Source organism: Triturus cristatus, chromosome 1_1, assembly GCF_964204655.1.
Source record: "Triturus cristatus chromosome 1_1, aTriCri1.1, whole genome shotgun sequence".
Classification (NCBI taxonomy): Eukaryota; Metazoa; Chordata; class Amphibia; order Caudata; family Salamandridae; genus Triturus; species Triturus cristatus.
Genome location: NC_140579.1, coordinates 70,938,923 through 70,957,544, shown reverse-complemented (window position 1 = coordinate 70,957,544; position 18,622 = coordinate 70,938,923). Strand labels below are relative to the sequence as shown.

General features: G+C 44.8%; 1 protein-coding gene across 2 annotated transcripts in view; it reads left to right on the top strand.

Annotated features, from left to right (window-relative positions):
• LOC146869453 (E3 ubiquitin-protein ligase TRIM39-like) overlaps positions 1-18,622 on the top strand; it is a 123,253-nt gene that overhangs the window by 11,085 nt on the left and 93,546 nt on the right. The window contains exons 2-3 of one of the 2 annotated variants that reach the window (XM_085599855.1): positions 10,286-10,381; positions 11,115-11,243. In XM_085599855.1, the coding sequence (XP_085455981.1) occupies positions 10,286-10,381; positions 11,115-11,243 (225 nt within the window). The remainder of the gene's footprint in view (positions 1-10,285; positions 10,382-11,114; positions 11,244-18,622) is intronic. The other variant, XM_085599856.1, reaches the window with a different exon arrangement.

The window sequence follows — 18,622 nt, the reverse complement described above, 5'->3', positions numbered from 1 at the left end:
ACTTAATACGTTATTCAACCTTTTATTCATTCCAGTTGATTTGAATTTGCAGCATAGCAAATTTCTAATTGATATAAAAGAACTAAAACTTGAAAATAAATATGGCATCAGGATGCATCTGGAATTTATCGCCACCGGAAGTATTTCTACGTGGTGGTGGAGAACCAACTCTAAAATGGGAAGAATGGAGAGAGTATTTTTTTAACTATATCTCAACTTTAGAGGAGGATGACGAAGTGAAACCAGAAAAAAAATACAAAATGCTAATGCATTGTCTTGGTGCAGGAGGCATAAAAGTTTATAATTCAAAAAACAAGAAAGTAAGAGCAGAAAATGAAGGTGATGTATTCGTGACTGCAATTGATGATTTGAATACATACTACAAACCTGCAGTATGTGTGGGAGTGGATCGTAATAAGTTCTTCCATCGCAAACAGGGTAAAGAAGAATCTATCGACGACTATGTCTCTGTATTGAAAAATCTAGCAATAAACTGTGGATTCGGAGCGCTACATGATGAGTTTATAAGAGACCAGATTGTGATGCAAGGGTCGAATGAAAATAACCAAAACAATTTATGGGCAAAGGGAGAGTATTCGCTACAGAATATAATTGATATTGCGCGCAAGGCGGAGCTAACAGGACGGTGTGCAAAGGCAGTTCTAACAGAAAATAAAGAAAAGAAGGATGGTGAAAATATTAGCAAAGTATGCGACCAGAAAATGAAACCTAAACAAAATTGGAGACAGAAAGAATTCAAGCCACAGTTCAGAAGAAGTGAAACACAAAAGTGGGGACAATGTTACAGATGTGGCAGTAGTTTACATCTAGCTAATGATTTAAAATGTCCTGCTCGTGACGCAAAGTGCACAAATTGCGGCATCAAGGGTCATTTCTTCAAGGCATGCAATAGATGGAAAACCAAACAAATAAAGATAGTAGACGAAACCGATGAGTATGAACATGAAGAATCAGATGAACAAAATATGAACATGTTTATCTTAAACATTGATGAAGAACAAGACGTTGAAACTAAAGATGGAAATGCAACAAAAACAAAGAAACCAATTTGTAACCTGACTATTGGTGGAATTGAGATGAGTATCGTTGCAGACTCAGGTTCGCCTTACACGATAGTAAATGAAAAAGTATGGTTGGAAAAATTCAGAGATATAATTGGAGGCCACTTGAAGAGGCCAGATATAATCATAAACTCTTTCACAGGCGAGCGAATAGATGTTTGTGGATACAGAGATTTAAAATTTGAATTCAAAGGCAGAGAATCCGTAGGAAAATTGTATGTTGCAAAGGTTGGACCATCAGTCTTGGGGTGGAAAGACCAAGAAAATTTAGGGATAGTGTTAGATCCAACGAAAAGTGACCCAGTACTGAGTTTAACGGAATTCGATGACCAAGCAAGTTCCATTAAAAAAAATACCCAAAAGTTTTTAGCGGTAAAGTAGGCGCATTGGTAGGATACCAACACAGGATAAGACTTAAGCCAATAAATATACCTGTAGTGCATAAAGTGAGAAACATACCCTTCACAGTAAGAAAAGAAGTCAAGGATCAACTAGATAAACTACTGGAAGAAGGGATAATCGAGAAAGTTGATGCGTCAGAGTGGGTTGCACCCTTGGTGATCGCAAAACGTGCCGATGGCAAAATGAGACTTTGTGTGGACCTTCGTGACCTGAATAAAAGTATAGTGGTTGAGCAATACCCGCTCCCAAAAATTAATGAGATGTTAACGACCACTAAATGAATAAAGTGGTTTTCCACAATAGATTTAAAGTCGGCCTATCACCAAGTGCCACTCCATCGTGATAGTAAAAGACTGACGACTTTTGTTACACAATTTGGATGTTATAGGTTCACGCGTGTGCCTTTCGGTCTCGCGTCAGCAGCCGCGATGTTTCAGAGGCTCATGAACAACATGTTTGAGGGTGTACCAGACATCCTAATATTCCAAGACGACATCTTAGTCATGGGTAGAACTAAGGAGGAACATGACAGAGGGGTACATCAAGTACTCCGCATTCTGGAGGACAAGGGTTTGACTGCAGAGTACCAGAAATGCAAATTTGCGTGTACGTCTGTCAATTATCTTGGTCATTGCATTACGGGGGACGGTATCAGTCCAAAAAAAGAGCTGCTTCTGGCAACAAAAGAATCACCCATCCCCACCAACAAGGATGAACTGAGGTCATTCTTGGGAATGGTGGAGTTCTATTCCAAGTTCATAAATTTATTTCACAAAAGACACATGAACTAAGTCAGCTCATAAAAATGAGGAATAAATTTGTGTGGACAACGGAATGTGAAGAAAAATTCAAAAGTGTAAAGGAAGATTTGTGCACTGCTCTTCCCCTTCAAGGATTTGACACAACCTTGAAAAATTTTGTTACCACAGATGCTAGCAGCAAAGGTTTAGGTGCAGTGTTGACCCAAAAAGACACCAAAGGTAAGGAATATACTGTTCACGCTCACTCACCCCTGCAGAGGAAAACTTTTCAGTAATAGAACGAGAAGCCTTGGCTTGTGTATGGTCTTTGGAACGTTTCAGACATTTTGTATGGGGTAGGAAGGTAACATTATGCACTGATCATAAACCATTGACGAAAGTGCTAACAACAAAGGGTTTATACACTGCGTCTCCTAGACTGGCTAGACTATCGGTGCGTCTATTCGATTTTATGTATGAAATTGAATATGTCCCTGGAGTTAAAAATGTTGTAGCTGATTTTTTAAGTAGGATGCCCGTTGGTAAACCTAGCGAAGATGAGGAAGCTAAAATGGAGGAGAGTGCCATTGCTGGCGTATTGGATCAAACATGCGGGATAACCAAGGAGGAGTGGTTCCAGGAGCAAGAGACAGATGAAATACTGAGCAATGTTGTACAAATGATAAAGAATGGTTGGGTACAAAAACAAAAACTAACTGATGAGTACAAAGCATTTTGGGAAGTAAAGAATGAATTATCTTATGAAGATAAGTTCGTTCTAAGAAGTGGAAAATATGTCCCACCTTGCACAATAAGAAGTAAAATACTGAAGCTGTGTCATGAAGGACATTTAGGAATTGTAAAAACTAAAGGAAGAGTAAAAGAAATGTACTGGTGGCCTGGCATAAATTTGGACATTGAAAGAACGGTAAGGGAATGTACCTTGTGTATTAACTCTGACAAAGCACAGGTGACTTACCGACCACCTTTGCAGCCATTACCAATTCCGGGAATGCCATGGGAAAGAGTGGGAATAGACATGATGGGACCCATTCAAGACAACCACGAAAAATGGTATGTGTTGGTCATGATTGATCATTTGACAAAATGGCCGGAAGTAAGATTCACAAAGGATCCGATATCAAGAAACATTGTGAAATTCATGGATGAAGCGTTCACCCGTGAGGGTTTACCAATACAAGTTGTGAGCGACAACGGCACTCAATTTACCTCCGATCTATTCCAAAGTTACATCAAGAAAAATAGCATTGACCATAAGACCACATCAGTATATCATCCTGCCGGAAACAGGGCAGTGGAAAGATTTAACAGAGTCATAAAAGATGTAATTCAGATAGCCAACAGCAACAATCTGGATTGGAAACAAGAAACTCTAAAGACTGTTTGGGCGTACAGAATAACCCCGTGTGAATCCACCGGTCTCAGTCCTTTTGTTATGATGCGTGGAAGGACCCCATTATCAAGAGACAATGTGGGTTGGATCAGAGCAGGCAAGTTTTTTAAAACTCACTCACCTTTCCTCCTGACACACGATCACGGTGTGCAGGCATCCCCCACTCAGCGGAACGAACGCTGGTAAGGGAGAAAATCGCCGACCTACTCCACCCGCCATCACCCATGCCCAGACAGGGACACGCCCACTCTGAGGCCACGCCCCCTGTACTTTCCCCTACACTATATACATGTGTATCTACCGGAAGCGCAGCGGGCGCGACGATTGCGCGCCGAAGGCGCAGCGGGCGCGACGATTGTGCGCCGAAGGCGCGCTTAAGGCAAGCTTGTCTGCGCTCGTCCGCGCCGAGTCCGGGCACAGGGCCGTACCCCCTATTCCTCAGACACCAGAGCCCAGGTACTACAATGCTGAAACCCTTCACAGCCTAAGGCCCCCTGCTACGAACTGTTCACGGCACCTCTAGTCAGCCGAAAACATTCAACAAACATGCCCTAAATGTAAATCACTTCTTAAACCCAAGCCTACAGCTGCTCTAACCCACGATTATCATATGCTCTTGTTAAATTGCAGATCTCTGCCGAAACATAGAACAGAAATTGCCCTGTTATTAGATGAACTCACTCCAGACATAGTATTCCTGACGGAAACATGGCTCACCACAGATTCCGATCCTGCCCTAGTTAGCGCTCTCGCCTCCTGGCTTCCAAATTACTCGGCAGGACCGTTCTGATGGGAGAGGTGGAGGCCTAGCAATTATTCATAAAGAACAGTTTCAATGCCGAGTTATTCCTGAAACCATTCCCGACTGTGAGAGCCTTGCTTTCAGCATTGATCTCTCTCCGAATAACTGTTTCTCCGGTACACTTATCTACCGTCCCCCAGGTCCCCCTAAGCAATTCCACCTCCTTCTTCCTCAGATTGTCGCGGAACGCGTTAGCACCACGTCCAACTTCACTTTGCTAGGTGATCTTAACCTTCACTTGGACTGAGACCTCCCTCCTCATGGTCACGGAGGAATCCAGAAAAATCCTGGATCAAGGAGGATCAGTGGCAGTGATCCTCCTTGACCTCAGCGCAGCCTTCGACACGGTCAGCCATGACACCTTGCTGCACCGTATGTCCAGCGTCGGAATTAAGAACAAAGCTTGGCTCTGGTTTAAATCCTTCCTGGAGGATAGATCCTTCCGAGTCTTTGACGGTGAGGCCGTGTCCACCAGTAGACCATTGAGGTGCGGAGTCCCTCAGGGCTCCTCTTTAAGTCACGCTCTTTTCAACATCTATATGATGCCACTGGCCAATGTCGTCCGCCCTTTTGGGATTAAGATCATTTCTTACGCGGACGACACGCAGCTGGTGGTCTCACTGGCGCAGGTAGCCAATCCACCTACGTCAGGCGGACTTAGAGACTGCCTAAAAGAAGTAAAAAGCTGGATGTCCTCATCATCCCTTAAACTGAATGGGGACAAAACGGAGCTGATGCTCTTGGGCCCCTCCGACACCCTTTTTTTCAACTCCCTGTGGCCCTCTGATCTAGGCCCCCCTCCAGCACCTAAGGACAACATCAAGAGCCTTGGGGTATGGCTGGACAGCTCCCTCTCATTTAAGACTCAAGCCACAAAACTTTCTGCAACCTGTTTTGGCCTCCTTAAAATGCTTAAGAAAATCCTGCCTCTTCTCCCAATGGAAGCCAAGCAGGTAGCTATACAGGGCCTGATACAGTCCCGCCTGGGTTTTAACAATGTGTTATACCTTGGCACTCCAGACTATACCCTACGCAGACTTCAGACAGTGCAGAACTGCGCGGCCCGTCTACTGCTCGAACTTCCTCGCAGACAATCTGTGAGGGCCGGTCTGGTCAACCTTCACTGGCTGCCAGTTCGTCAAAGAATCCGATTCAAAGCCATGTGCATTGCTCATCAGGCCTTTTGGGATACGGGTCCTATGATCACCCGGGATCTAGTCACCCATTACATACCCACCAGAAACCTCCGCTCTAGCCAGACCTTCTTAGCTACACCCCTCAGAATAAAAAAGACCAGGTCGGGCGGCAGGACGTTCGCCTATAATGCAGCCAAGACCTGGAATGCTCTCCCTCTGCATCTCAGAGCCAACTCCAACCTTTCCTTATTCCGAAAGCAGTTAAAAACATTCCTTTTCAATCTCCCCTATTAATCCCCACTCAGCCACTCTATAAGGTCTCCTCTATTATCTTCAAGTGCTTGGACGCCTCCAGGCAGCAATTCGCGCTTTACAAATGTACATCCATTTCCATTTCCAATAGACTGGTCTACTCCGCGAGTTTAGGAAAACTTAGGCAGTCACAGGCATCGGCAAAAGACAAATACGACAAGAAACACGGGAGTAAGCCTGTAAATCTAAAGGAAGGAGACGTGGTCAAAGTAAAGAGGAGTGGCCACGTTGCCAAAGGACAGAACAAGTTCACACCTCCTTTGACAGTGCAAGAAGTTTACTGCAACTCTGCTCTCCTCAGTGATGGAAGGGTGTGGCATTTCTCAAATCTTGCGCCATTTAAGCACCAAAATAATGACTCAACTACCGGCTCATCCCAGGTTGTTAAAAGTGACAATAAAAGAGAAAATGAACAGAAACGTCCTTGTTTTTCTGATGAGGAAACTGAATGTGAGTACAACACAGAGGACAGACCAGTTGGAAGTCATGGAGAGAGAATGAACACCGGGAATGTTGACAGACAGCCACTGCTAACCACCAAGGAAAGAGTCAGACGGAAGTTGCCTACATTACCGGGGCGAAGCAATGTTGACCCTGTTACAACCAGTGGGGCTGGAAGACTTTTAGGGCCACCTACCTGGTTTAGAGATTTCGTTTGTATGAAATAGTTCTTTCCACCTTCCTTCCTTTTCTATTTAATTTCCCCATCATTTTTTCCACAGGAGGAAGATGTGTTGTGTTTGACCTTTGTGTCCCTGCGCGGACACTGTAATGCGTCCGCTCTCGGGTGTCACCTCTGGGCACCCGTACCGTGAGTGAGGTCACCAGCTGTCAGCTGCCGTTGACAGTTGACAGCTGATCACCCTGCCACCTGCACGTTGTTCTGCGTCCAGGGCTTTTCCCCCTGGACCCCGTGTTGGCATGTTATGAATAAATACTTTAGCACTTCACTGTGGTCACTTTACAGAGGCTTTATAAGTACCTGCAAAAGAGCACAAAGTGTTTCTGTCAGAGCACCGAGATCATAGGCCGCACACTGTGACGCACAGAGGCGGCTGCAGAAGAGCAGAAGGGATGTGTGTGGGTGTTCTGGGACCTTGCACTGTACTCAACGGATTCAGGGTGGCAGTGCAGTGTGAGTTCTCAGTGTCTGAAGACTTGATGCAACAATGCAGGGTCTGGCACACAGGCTCACAGGGTCATCAAACACAGCAGAAGAGGTGCAGCAATGCAGGGTGTGGCACACAGGCTCACATGGTCACAGACCCAGCAGAAGAGGTGCAGCAATGCAGGGTCTGGCACACAGGCTCACATGGTCACAGACCCAGCAGAAGAGGTGCAGCAATGCAGGGTGTGGCACATGGGCTCACGTGGACACAGACACAGCAGAAGAAGTGCAGTAATGCAGGGTGTGACACACATACTCACATGCTGCTTGGCACAGCAGAAGAGGTGCACCAATGCAGGATGTGGCACACAGGCTCACAGGGTCATCAAACACAGCAGAAGAGTTACAGCAATGCATGGTCTGGCACACAGGCTCACATGGTCACAGACCCAGCAGAAGAGGTGCAGCAAAGCAGGGTGTCGCACATGGCCACAGACACAGCAGAAGAGGTGCAGCAATGCAGGCTGTGGCACACAGGCTCACATGGTAATAAAACACAGCAGAAGAGGTGCAGCAATGCAGGGTGCGGCACACAGGCTCACATGGTCACAGACCCAGCAGAAGAGGTGCAGCAATACAGGGTGTGGCACATGGGCTCACGTGGACACAGACACAGCAGAAGAAGTGCAGTAATGCAGGGTGTGACACACATACTCACATGCTGCTTGGCACAGCAGAAGAGGTGCACCAATGCAGGATGTGGCACATGGACCCACTTGGACATCAAGCACAGCAGAAGAGGTGCAGCAATGCGGGATGTGGCACACGGGCTCACATGGGCTCAGACACAGTAGAAGAGGTGCAGTAATGCAGGGTGTCACACATGGGCTCACATGGTCATCAAACACAGCAGAAGAGGTGCAGTAATGCAAGGTCTGGCACACAGGCTCACATGGTCACAGACACAGCAGAAGAGGTGCAGCAATGCAGGGTGTGGCACATGGGCTCACATGGACACAGCAGAAGAGGTGCAGCAATGCAGAGTGTGGCACACGGGCTCACAGGGGCACACACACAGCAGAAGAGGTGCAGTAATGCAGGGTGTGACACACAGGCTCACGGGGTCATCACACACAGCAGAAGAGGTGCAGTAATGCAGGGTGTGACACATGGGCTCACATGGGCACAGACACAGCAGAAGAGGTGCAGTAATGCAGGGTGTGACACACAGGCTCACGGGGTTATCACACACAGCAGAAGAGGTGCAGTAATGCAGGGTGTGACACATGGGCTCACATGGGCACAGACACAGCAGAAGAGGTGCAGTAATGCGGGATGTGGCACACGGGCTCACATGGGCTCAGACACAGCACAAGAGGTGCAGTAATGCAGGGTGTGACATACAGGCTCACGGGGTCATCACACACAGCAGAAGAGGTGCAGTAATGCAGGGTGTGACACATGGGCTCACATGGGCACAGACACAGCAGAAGAGGTGCAGTAATGCGGGATGTGGCACACGGGCTCACATGGGCTCAGACACAGCACAAGAGGTGCAGTAATGCAGTGTGTGGCATGTGAGAAGTTGGCCTGGTATATGCTGTTCACTAGTTATACTGGACACCTTGCATCAGTCCAAGCGACCCTTATTGATGATTAGGTTAAAGACAACCTTTATTGGAAGCTATCCTAGTGGTAGATGTGGAGAGCAGCCTTCAGGCTAAGTCTCGAAGGAATGTAAAGCAGCTTGGTTTACCAGATTATAACCTCTTGAATATCCACGCTCCTCATCTGATGATGTTCCTTGAACGTGTATAGTTGGTTTGCCAGATTAGCAGAGTCTTGTTGTTGAGCGCTTTATAAGTGATAAAAATGATCTGGCCTGGAAGGGGGAGTCAGTGTAGGTCTTTTAATGTCGAGGTGATTTCTTCAAGTCCTTGATGAGCTGCGCTGCTTTATTTTTGCTGCCTTTCAGGGGTGCTAGGTTGGTGTTGGAGAGACTGTTGACCAGGGCCTTGTCTTTAGCCCCATGGGCAAGGCCTTGTACGTTTGTTCTGACGTCATCTTCCAGTATAAACAACCTCCTCAAGAGAGGACATTGGAATCGAGCTTTCTTGGCATTCATTGTCATTAATTCAGTGTGTTGCTTGAATGAGAGGTCTGTGTCGAGGGTGGGAGTAAAGACTGATACGTGTTCATTGGAGAGCCAGGCTAAAATCTGGGTCTGTTCTGAGCTAGCGGCTTACAGGAAGAGTTCAGTCTTTGTGGCGTTTAAGTTTAATACATTAGTGGACATCCAAGACTGGATGAGATCAGGGCACAATTTAAGGCTGTGGTTGGGTGAGGATATTTAAGGTAGAGTTGCGCAACATCTGCATTCTGATGGATCTTGATGCTGCTGTCTGTAAGATTGGATCCGAGAGATCCCGTGTAGAGGTTAAAGATGATGGGAGAAAGAATAGAACCCTGAGGCACTCCGCTGGAGACAGGGAATTTCTGTGATCTTGTGGAACCTATTTGCATGAACGGATTCCAGTTGGTGATGTAGGATGTGAACTATTTAAAGACAGTGCCTGAAAATCTCACTCATTTTTTCAAGGTATTACTCATAAGTAAATATTTGACCTCTGTCCGGCTGGACAAGTCTCTTCAATATAGTACTGATTGAGTCTATATTCATTCCTCCTTATTTTCTTGAACTCTCGAGCGACCGTTGTTGTTCAAAATAATTAACTCCCAGGGTCCCTGGTCGACCTTTCTTGGGTGCCCTTGTTGTATTATAATATGGTCTAAACTTAGGCCAAACGTCTACGTTTACAACTCTGGGAATTCACAAACAAACCGAGTGCGGACTAAAAGATGGTACCTGTAAATGCCCTTTGTGAATTTCCAAAGTCATAACCTTAGACGTTTGGTCTAAGTTTAGACCATAAGTCTAAGATTACCTTTGTGACTCGAGCCCAGTGTCTTTATCAAGTGCAAGTAAGTGCCAGTGATGAAGCTAGTTTGCATGGAACAGGATTTCAGGTCCTTTTAGGCAAGAACAGGTCCAAAGAAGTGACACCGTTGTCTGTCTCCTTGGCTGTGATACTTGGGGCTGGTGCTTACAATCCTGATATGTGCGACTGGTACTTACAATCTGGATATGTTTGGGTGGGACTCACAATATTAATGTATGACTGACACGTACAGTCTGCGCACATGGGGCAGAAACTCTAGTGACTCTTTTCTGTAAGTAAGACCGCACTCTACAGATCTACACTTATTTCTTGCGCTCTCATCCCTGCAGGTAAAACTTCAAGAGTGGCTGCGTCTTCTGAAGAAAGAGGAGGAATATATTCTGGAGTCGAAACTCAAGGAAGAGGAACAATATGAAACCATCAGAGTGAGTGGCTGCAGGGAGTGCTGTGTCTCTGTGTGTCTGTATATGTCTGTGCCCATGTCTTTGTAAGGACACACAGAGGCTGATGAGTGACCCTACAGACTGCGACAAGGTTTCCACCTGATAAATCTACTGACCAGAGTCACTGTGCTTGGATATTGGGGCTGAAATCGGCAAGGGTCCATCCTAAAATAAATGAAAACAAGAATTACTTTCTGACCTTAAGATAGCACTTACATACTTACATGGTGCACGTTAGTGTATATGTGTACAGGTGTGGCATTATTTGGCTGTAAATATGTACCAGTGTGTGTGTGTGCATGTGTGCATGTGCATGCATGTTATGTTATGTTATTGGGTATTTTTTAAGCGCGCAGCTACTCCAAGGAGTGTCCCGGCGCTGATTTAACCCCTACACAGAAAGCAAACTATCATCTACTCCCATTCTATTTCTGAAAGAGCCAGGTTTTCACACCCTTACGAAAGTTTAAAAGGTCGCATTCCTGTCGCAGTTTAAAAGGGAGGCTATTCCAAAGCTTTGCTGCGACCACCTGGAAGGAGCGACCACCTATACGGGAGAGAAGAAATTTAGGCACATAGAGTAGATGTGAGGATGAACGAAGTGTTTTGAAGGGTTTATATAGCTGAATCTTATTTCTAAGATATGGCGCACCAATCTTATTTATGGCTTTAAACGTTAGGACCAAAGATTTAAAACATATCCTTTGTCTTACAGGCAGCCAATGTAAGGTACTCAGGTGTGAGGACATATGGTCTCTTAGACCCACTGTTAACACAGCCCTGGCCGCAGCATTTTGAACCACCTGCAGACGATTCAACAGATAGTCTGGAAGACCCAAATACAGTACGTTCACATAATCCAATCTGGACATGATCAGAGCCTGGACCACTGTTTTCTTATGCGCAATTGGGAGAAGAGGGAGGAAGTTTCGCATAGTTTTCAGCAGACCAAAGCATGTGCCCGCCGTAGCTTGGACCTGGGTTTTCATCGTCCGTTCGGAATCTATTTTTACTCCCAGATTTTTTGCCGTGTAAGCCGGTTTAGCTGGGGGGGTACAGTTTCTTGGCCACCATTTGCGCCATTCATTGTCTGGGGTATGTCCCAAAAAAATAATTTCAGATTTATCTGAATTACAGAGTAACTGATTTTGGCTAAACCAGTTAAACACCTCAGTAAGACAGATGTTGATTTTCTGTCCGTCGAACGACTCCTTTCCACAGGTAAAAAGCAGTTGTGTATCGTCATGTGGTAAATAAAAATTCCTTTACCGGGACTGAATTTGATACAGAAACATTATAAAATAGCTCAGTAAAATGAGAGGCAGAATCCGTGATATTAGAGTTTCGGAATGGGCTTTATTCCAATAAACGATTATAATCGGATGCCTCAAGTTCCATCACCACGGGGGTTCAGGAAGTGAAGTACATACTTTATTGACAAGAAGTAACTTTTATAGTACATACATCATAATGAAGTGAATACAGTAGGCGTAACAATTGATAAGGACATTGACGTTTGGTTTGCGTAACCGAAAATGGGTGTAATAATGAGTAAAAAGGAACATGATTGGTTATGATGTAATACATAGGTGGATCTATAAGATAATACTTGGCATTGATGCGCGCGCAGCAGCATGACGTGTAATTGACGTGTAACTAGGGGGTGACGGGGACTTGACATTTAGCTCCACATGTGGAGACAAGAAGTCTGGGGGGTCAAGTCAACCTAATCCCAAATCATATCTAACATCCTATGTTTAAAGAACTATGTTATCCATAAAAGAAGGACTCTCGGACAGAATCTATTCTATACTGACTGTGCGTGCGTGTACAAGCGTCTAAGTGTCTACACTGAATGCGAGGGGGTAGGAATATTCCATGGTAACAGGGCTATGAATTACTTGCATGAGGACAGAGAAGTTGGGCCTTTTTGCTTGGTAACTGGAAGAATGTTTACTTAAACTACTAGGCAGGAATGCATCGGCTGAGGGGGAAGCAGATAATTCGAAGGTGAAATACAGTTCTTGGCAGAGAGTAGGCTGATGTCAGGCTTCGTGAGCCGCGCAGAGAATGAGACAAAGTTCATGGTCACAGATGCAGGCTCGGGCTGGAGCTTTCAGAGGCAGAAGGCAAGAGGAGTTTTGATGACAGAATCAGGGCCTACTTGCCTGGACTGAAAAATGGCATAAGTGAACCATATAAAGCCGATGGCTTTTCATACTTAGGAATGGAATATCCGGCCTATTCATGGCGGATCTGACAGAGGACATGTTGACGGTGGACGCACATGCGTTTGCGTCTTTATAACTGGAACTGGAGGGAACACACAGGTACTTGTGACATGCACATAGAACTGTTGGGGTCCAAGATAGGGGACATAACTGACCAGAAAAATCCATATTTCCACATTCCCTCCTTGTCCCCTACTTGCCCTTCAAGAGATATCAATCTTCATCAATCCATTGATCTGTTCATATAGCATCATTTGTTCTTCTTTCTTCTTCCGGGATCTTGAATGAAAATCTTGATGTGGAATGCACGATGTGGCACACAGACCACAAATCGCTGGTCCACATTGTAGACATAGACAGCAACTGAATAGTATGAGAAGGCCAATACCTAGGAAGGATAAAACTCTCCATCCCCAGGCTGATACCGCATTCCAAAACCAACTGGACCAAGTCCAAGTGCCTGGGTTCTGGTGTATCTGGCTTACAATCTTATGAAGGCGAGTGATGGCTTTATATACAGATGGCGAATTTTCTGGTATGAATACGCAGCAACTTGATCCGATGACCCTACAAGCTCCGCCCCTATCAGCCAGGATGACGTCAAGGACAAGACGATTTTGAAGCACAACAATCCGCATAGCAGACTGCTCTTCCGTTAAATTGCCTAAGGCGGAAATAGTCTCATTCACTACTGCTTCAAGGGTTCTAGTTAATCTACGTATCAGCTTACTATTAGTAACAGTACCTATATAGGGAAAGATGCCTTTATTAAAATCTACATACTTGTCCCATGCCGTCTCAGTGTAATCGACAATGGGGAGATCTCTCCGTTCTCTGTTGTGTACTAAATGAATATTTCTGTAATAATCAGGAGGAGCTAGGAAAACAGGTGGCAAAAGGAATGCAATGTAGCAGGTACCATCCCAATCTAGAGGTAGACGCATATATGCAGTCTGACCACATATAAAGTAGGAGTGGCGAGAAGCTCTAAATGAAGATTTTCCTTGATCACTGAATTCTACTATAGTAGTGCATTTACTATGGCCCATATGTATGGAACCAACCTTTCTTACACACAATTCACCTTTTGCTGGGAATACTGACATGGTGGGTAAGACTAGCTCAACTTCGGATACGACATTTAGAATCATGAGATTAGGTGTAAAATTACCTAATCCATACACTTCATTTTCTAGATCAGTTCCTGTTCTTTTGGGGCGACCCTCCTTGTCAGGGTAGCAGACTTTGAGTAAAACTAGGTTCAGGTTTCCCCATATCCAATGATCTTGGTAAACTGCTGTGTCTGAGTCTATGGAATTGATTAAACTGAACCATGCTCCACAGGAGCCATTATGTGTGAATGAATGTGGAAAGAAAGGCAGGACTCCTTCATAATTCTGATAGGGAGGGAGTCGGCCACACACCCAACAATTAGTAGCATTACTAGTCTGATGGGAATGATGTAACATACTAATGAAAGTGTTATTGCGCAGCGCAAGTCTATAAGACAATTCATGCGGAGGTAAGTCACTAAAAGAATGTTCAGCAGCAACATTATAAACATGTCTAGAAATAGGGTAATATATGTGCAACAACATACTTGTAATAATTATTAAAAGACTCAATAAAAACAAAATTAATAATGTCACTATGCAGTGGCTACGCAGTGATTTACAATACGCCTGTCGTTTCAACATCTTTCGGGTATTTTCTCTACTCAGGTCCAAGGGATACATGTCAGAGACAATTCAACCGCTTCACCTTGGAGAGGACTTAAACAATCAAATTGCTCGACTGGTTGGGCCTAAGCTTTAGTTTGTAATTTTCAGATTTGTTAGGTTCAACAAAAGGGAGTTTTGTATCAGTCTGTGAGGGAGTGCAGGGCACAATGTCTATATCCGAAGATAGTCCATGAAATTTCTTGATGTGGCTTGAATGAATCCAGCCCTTGCGGCCCTCGATCTTCACGGCTGTTCTTGTGGTCAACAGGACCAACTTGGGTGCTTTCCACCTGGGCTCCAGCTGAGTCTTTCGGTCGAAATTCCTCACAAAGACAAGATTACCCGGAACAACGTCATGGGGTTTCACCTCAGTGTTGTCGGGAAAAGCTGCAGCTACCTGTGAACGAGAAGATTGTAGTGCAGACATCAAGGAAGCCAAGTAATCTGTCAGCATATTACAGTCAATATCAGTTATTTTGCGTGGTATAGGCGTCCCCCACATATTCGGTGGTCTACCGAAGATCACCTCATACGGGGATAGCCCTGTTCGTGAATGTGCTACCATTCTCATGTAAAAGAGTGCAACTGGTAACGCTACTACCCAGTCGACACCTTTCTCTCTGCATATTTTGGACATTCTAATTTTCAGTATCTGGTTATGTCTTTCTACGAGACCTGCTGCCTCGGGGTGTCGGACACAGTGGAATTTCCACTGATAACCTAACAGAAGTGAAACGTGTTTCATTAATTCGGATGAGAACGGCTGGCCGTTATCTGAGTAGACAGCACGTGGTAAACCGTACCGTGGGAAGAATTCTCGAACTAACTGTTTGGCAGTAGTCGGGGCAGTGTAATCTGAAACCGGGTATGCCTCCGTCCAACGGGACAGAGCGCAGACAACTACGAGAACATATTTGAATCCTCTGCATCGTTCCATCTGGATATAATCCATCTGGAGGACTTCAAAAGGATGATTAGGGGTATGAAATCCACCCTGTTCTACGGGAACGCTTTTTCCTGGGTTGAACTGACAACAGATCATACAGGTACGGACCTTTTGTTTTGCTGCTGCTCGTAAATGTTTATTGAACCAAATGTGTTGAATGCTGTCTAGCATGGCTTTTTCTCCTAAATGTGCTGGACTATGTATAGTGTTAATTATGACTTGGACCATTGAATCAGGAAGGAACCATACAGACCTTTGCTTCATCATCCATCCTTGGTCCGTTTGGATCCCTCCTAATTCAGTCCATTTCTTTATTTCGTCTGGTGTAGCATGTGTCTGTATGTCAATTACGTCAAGAGTAGGATCTTTAACTGTCATACAATGTGTCGGTGTCGGGACTATTGTCTTTGTCATATCGGGGGTTTGAGTTTGAGCAGTCAGTTTAGCTGTTCTGTCGGCTAGATCATTGCCTTGGGAAATGATATCAGTAACCTTTGTATGGGCCTTACATTTCATAATTGATATTTTAGTGGGTAGATGTATTGTATCTAATAATGCATGAATGAGGGGTCCGTGCTGAATGTGGGCACCGTGGGAAGTTAAATAACCTCTCTCTCGCCACAGTACGCCGAAGTCATGTACAACTCCGAATGCATAACGCGAGTCAGTGTATATGTTGACTTTTTTATTTATGGCTTGAATACAGGCTTGTGTCAGAGCGATAAGTTCTGCGGCTTGAGCTGACAAAGTATTTATACGATTAGTTTCAATGACTTCAGTATCTGTTGTGACTGCGTAGGCGGCTACTAACTCTCCTGTACTTGTTCTCATGCATGAACCATCTACATACAAGGTCAGGTCTGGGTCTGACAATGGGACATCGGTTAAGTCTTGTCTGGGTTTTGTTGTTATTGTAATAACTTCAATACAGTCATGGGCTAGTGGGTCTGTTCCGACTACTGGTAAAAGTGTGGCAGGATTCAATGTGTTACAGCGTCTGATTTCTATATGTGGCTGAAACAATGTAAGTTCATACCCTGTAAGTCGTGCTATGGTCAAGTGTTGTGTTTGTGTTCTATTTACAAGAACCTCTACTGCGTGTGGTACTTGAACTGTCAATGGATGTCCTAACACTATGGCATCGCTTTGTCTGATTGCCAAAGCTGTCGCTGCCACTGACTTCAGACAGGCAGGCAAAGCCTGAGCTACGGGATCTAATGTACTAGAAAAATAAGCACATGGTTTGTGTGCTCCTGCTTGTTCCTGTGTGAGTACTGACAAGGCAGTACCTTCGCGTTCTGTAACAAAGAGTGTAAACTGTTTTCTGTAACATGGTGTTGCTAAAACAGGTGCTTGACATAAAGTTTTCTTTAGGCTTTCAAAAGCTTGTGTATGTTCTTGAGTCCAAGGGAGAACAGTCGATGTGGCTGCCTCCTGGGTTGTCAACTGAATGAGTGGTTTTGCTAGAAATGCATATTGCGGGATCCACTGTCTACAGTATGAAGTGAGGCCTATGAAAGCCCGCACCTCCTTTTGTGTCTTGGGTATTGGCATGTTAGCTATCAACTGAATGCGGTCTGGTGTAAGCTGCCTTCCCTCCTTGGACAGCGAGTGTCCAAGATAAATAACTCGCTGGACACAGAATTGCAGCTTAGAAGGGGACACCTTGTGCCCTTTTTCGGCTAGAAATTGTAAAACTGTCAGTGATGCTTTTTCACATTCAGGTTCGCTTCTAGCGGTGATCAGCAGATCATCGACGTATTGAAGCAGAGCAGTGTTAACTGGCATGTGGATACTGTCAAGTTCTCGTTTCAGTGCTTGGCTATAGATGCTGGGGCTTTCTGTAAATCCTTGAGGTGCGCGGGAGAATTTAAAGCTACGCCCATTTAAACTAAATCCGAACAAATATTGACTTTCCGGATCTATTGGGACGCTGAAAAAGGCATTCTTGAGATCGATTACAGTGAAGAATGTCGCTTCGGAATCAATAGCTGTCAGTAATGACGAGATATCTGGGACCACAGGGAATTGTGGCACAATGCATTTGTTTAACTCGCGCAGATCAATAACCAATCGATATACTGGCGGAGCTGTAGGATCTGTTCGTTTAAGAATCGGAATTATCGGTGAATTACATACATTGGAGTCTGTTTCTACAACTACTCCTTGGGCAATAAGCTCGTCAATGATTTGTAGTAAAGCCGTTACAGCATCTGGTGGTAACTTGTATTGTCGCATTCGTGGTAGCACCACTCCTGCCTTTAGTGTGACCCGATATGGTGTAATATTCATGCAACCAACATCAGTAGGGCCTTGTGCCCATAGATGTGTAGGTAAAGTCTGCAGTCGGGGATCCATGTCTCTAGATACATAGTGACCTTTAAAATCACGTAAAAACAACCTTACTCCTTCCGGAGAACAACATATTATGGCTCCTAGGGCTTTCAACGTTTTTATTCCTAACAAGTTTTCTGGACATGATTTAGTAAGCAATAAATCTGTAGTTCGGGTCAAAGGTCCTATCGTAAGTGGCAGAGGTTGTGACACTTCATTAACAATAGGTTTTCCTGAAAAACCAAGGGAAATATTCTGTGAGCCTGAGAGGGGTGCCCCTGGAACTTCACTACGTTTTATGGTCGTTCGACTTGCCCCTGTATCGAGTAGAAATTTTCTATCTTGGCCTAATAATTCACTATGTACATAAGGTCCTTCTTGGTCTACCGGGATTTCAATAAGGGGTAAGTCAACTTCCCTCTCTAGGCTTGTTCATGCGTAACGCTGATACTCGGGATATTCATACTGTGCGGTCTGATACATTTGTCGTGTTGTTGTCTGTGTGGCAGCAGCAGGCAACGGTGGTGCAGCTGGCACAAACTGTATTGGCTGTTGTGCGGCTGGTATGGCCTGGGCATGCTGCGTAGCTCCTTGTTCATTCTGATCTTGTCTAAGTGGCCGTGATCTTTCTTGTGTTTTACCTATGGCGATATTATGTTTTAAAACTGGACAATCGTGTACGTAATGGCCTGGCTTTTTACAATAATTGCATGTCCCTTTTACAGGTCCTGCTGAATCGGAATGTGTCATACCCTTTTTATGTCCTTCAGCAGGAACTGTCTGGGAAACTAGCATTTTCATTTTCGTGTCTTTCATGCGTCTGTGTTCATGTTCTTGTTCCTCTTTAATTCTATTGTGGTGGTACTGTAACATTTGTAACATTTGTGTTGGAGTGTTACCTTGCCAGGTACTCTCGAATTTTAATACTCTATTCTTTACTGGGGGCAGAGCATTTTCTACTAATTTTGTTACAAACAGATGTGGGTATGAT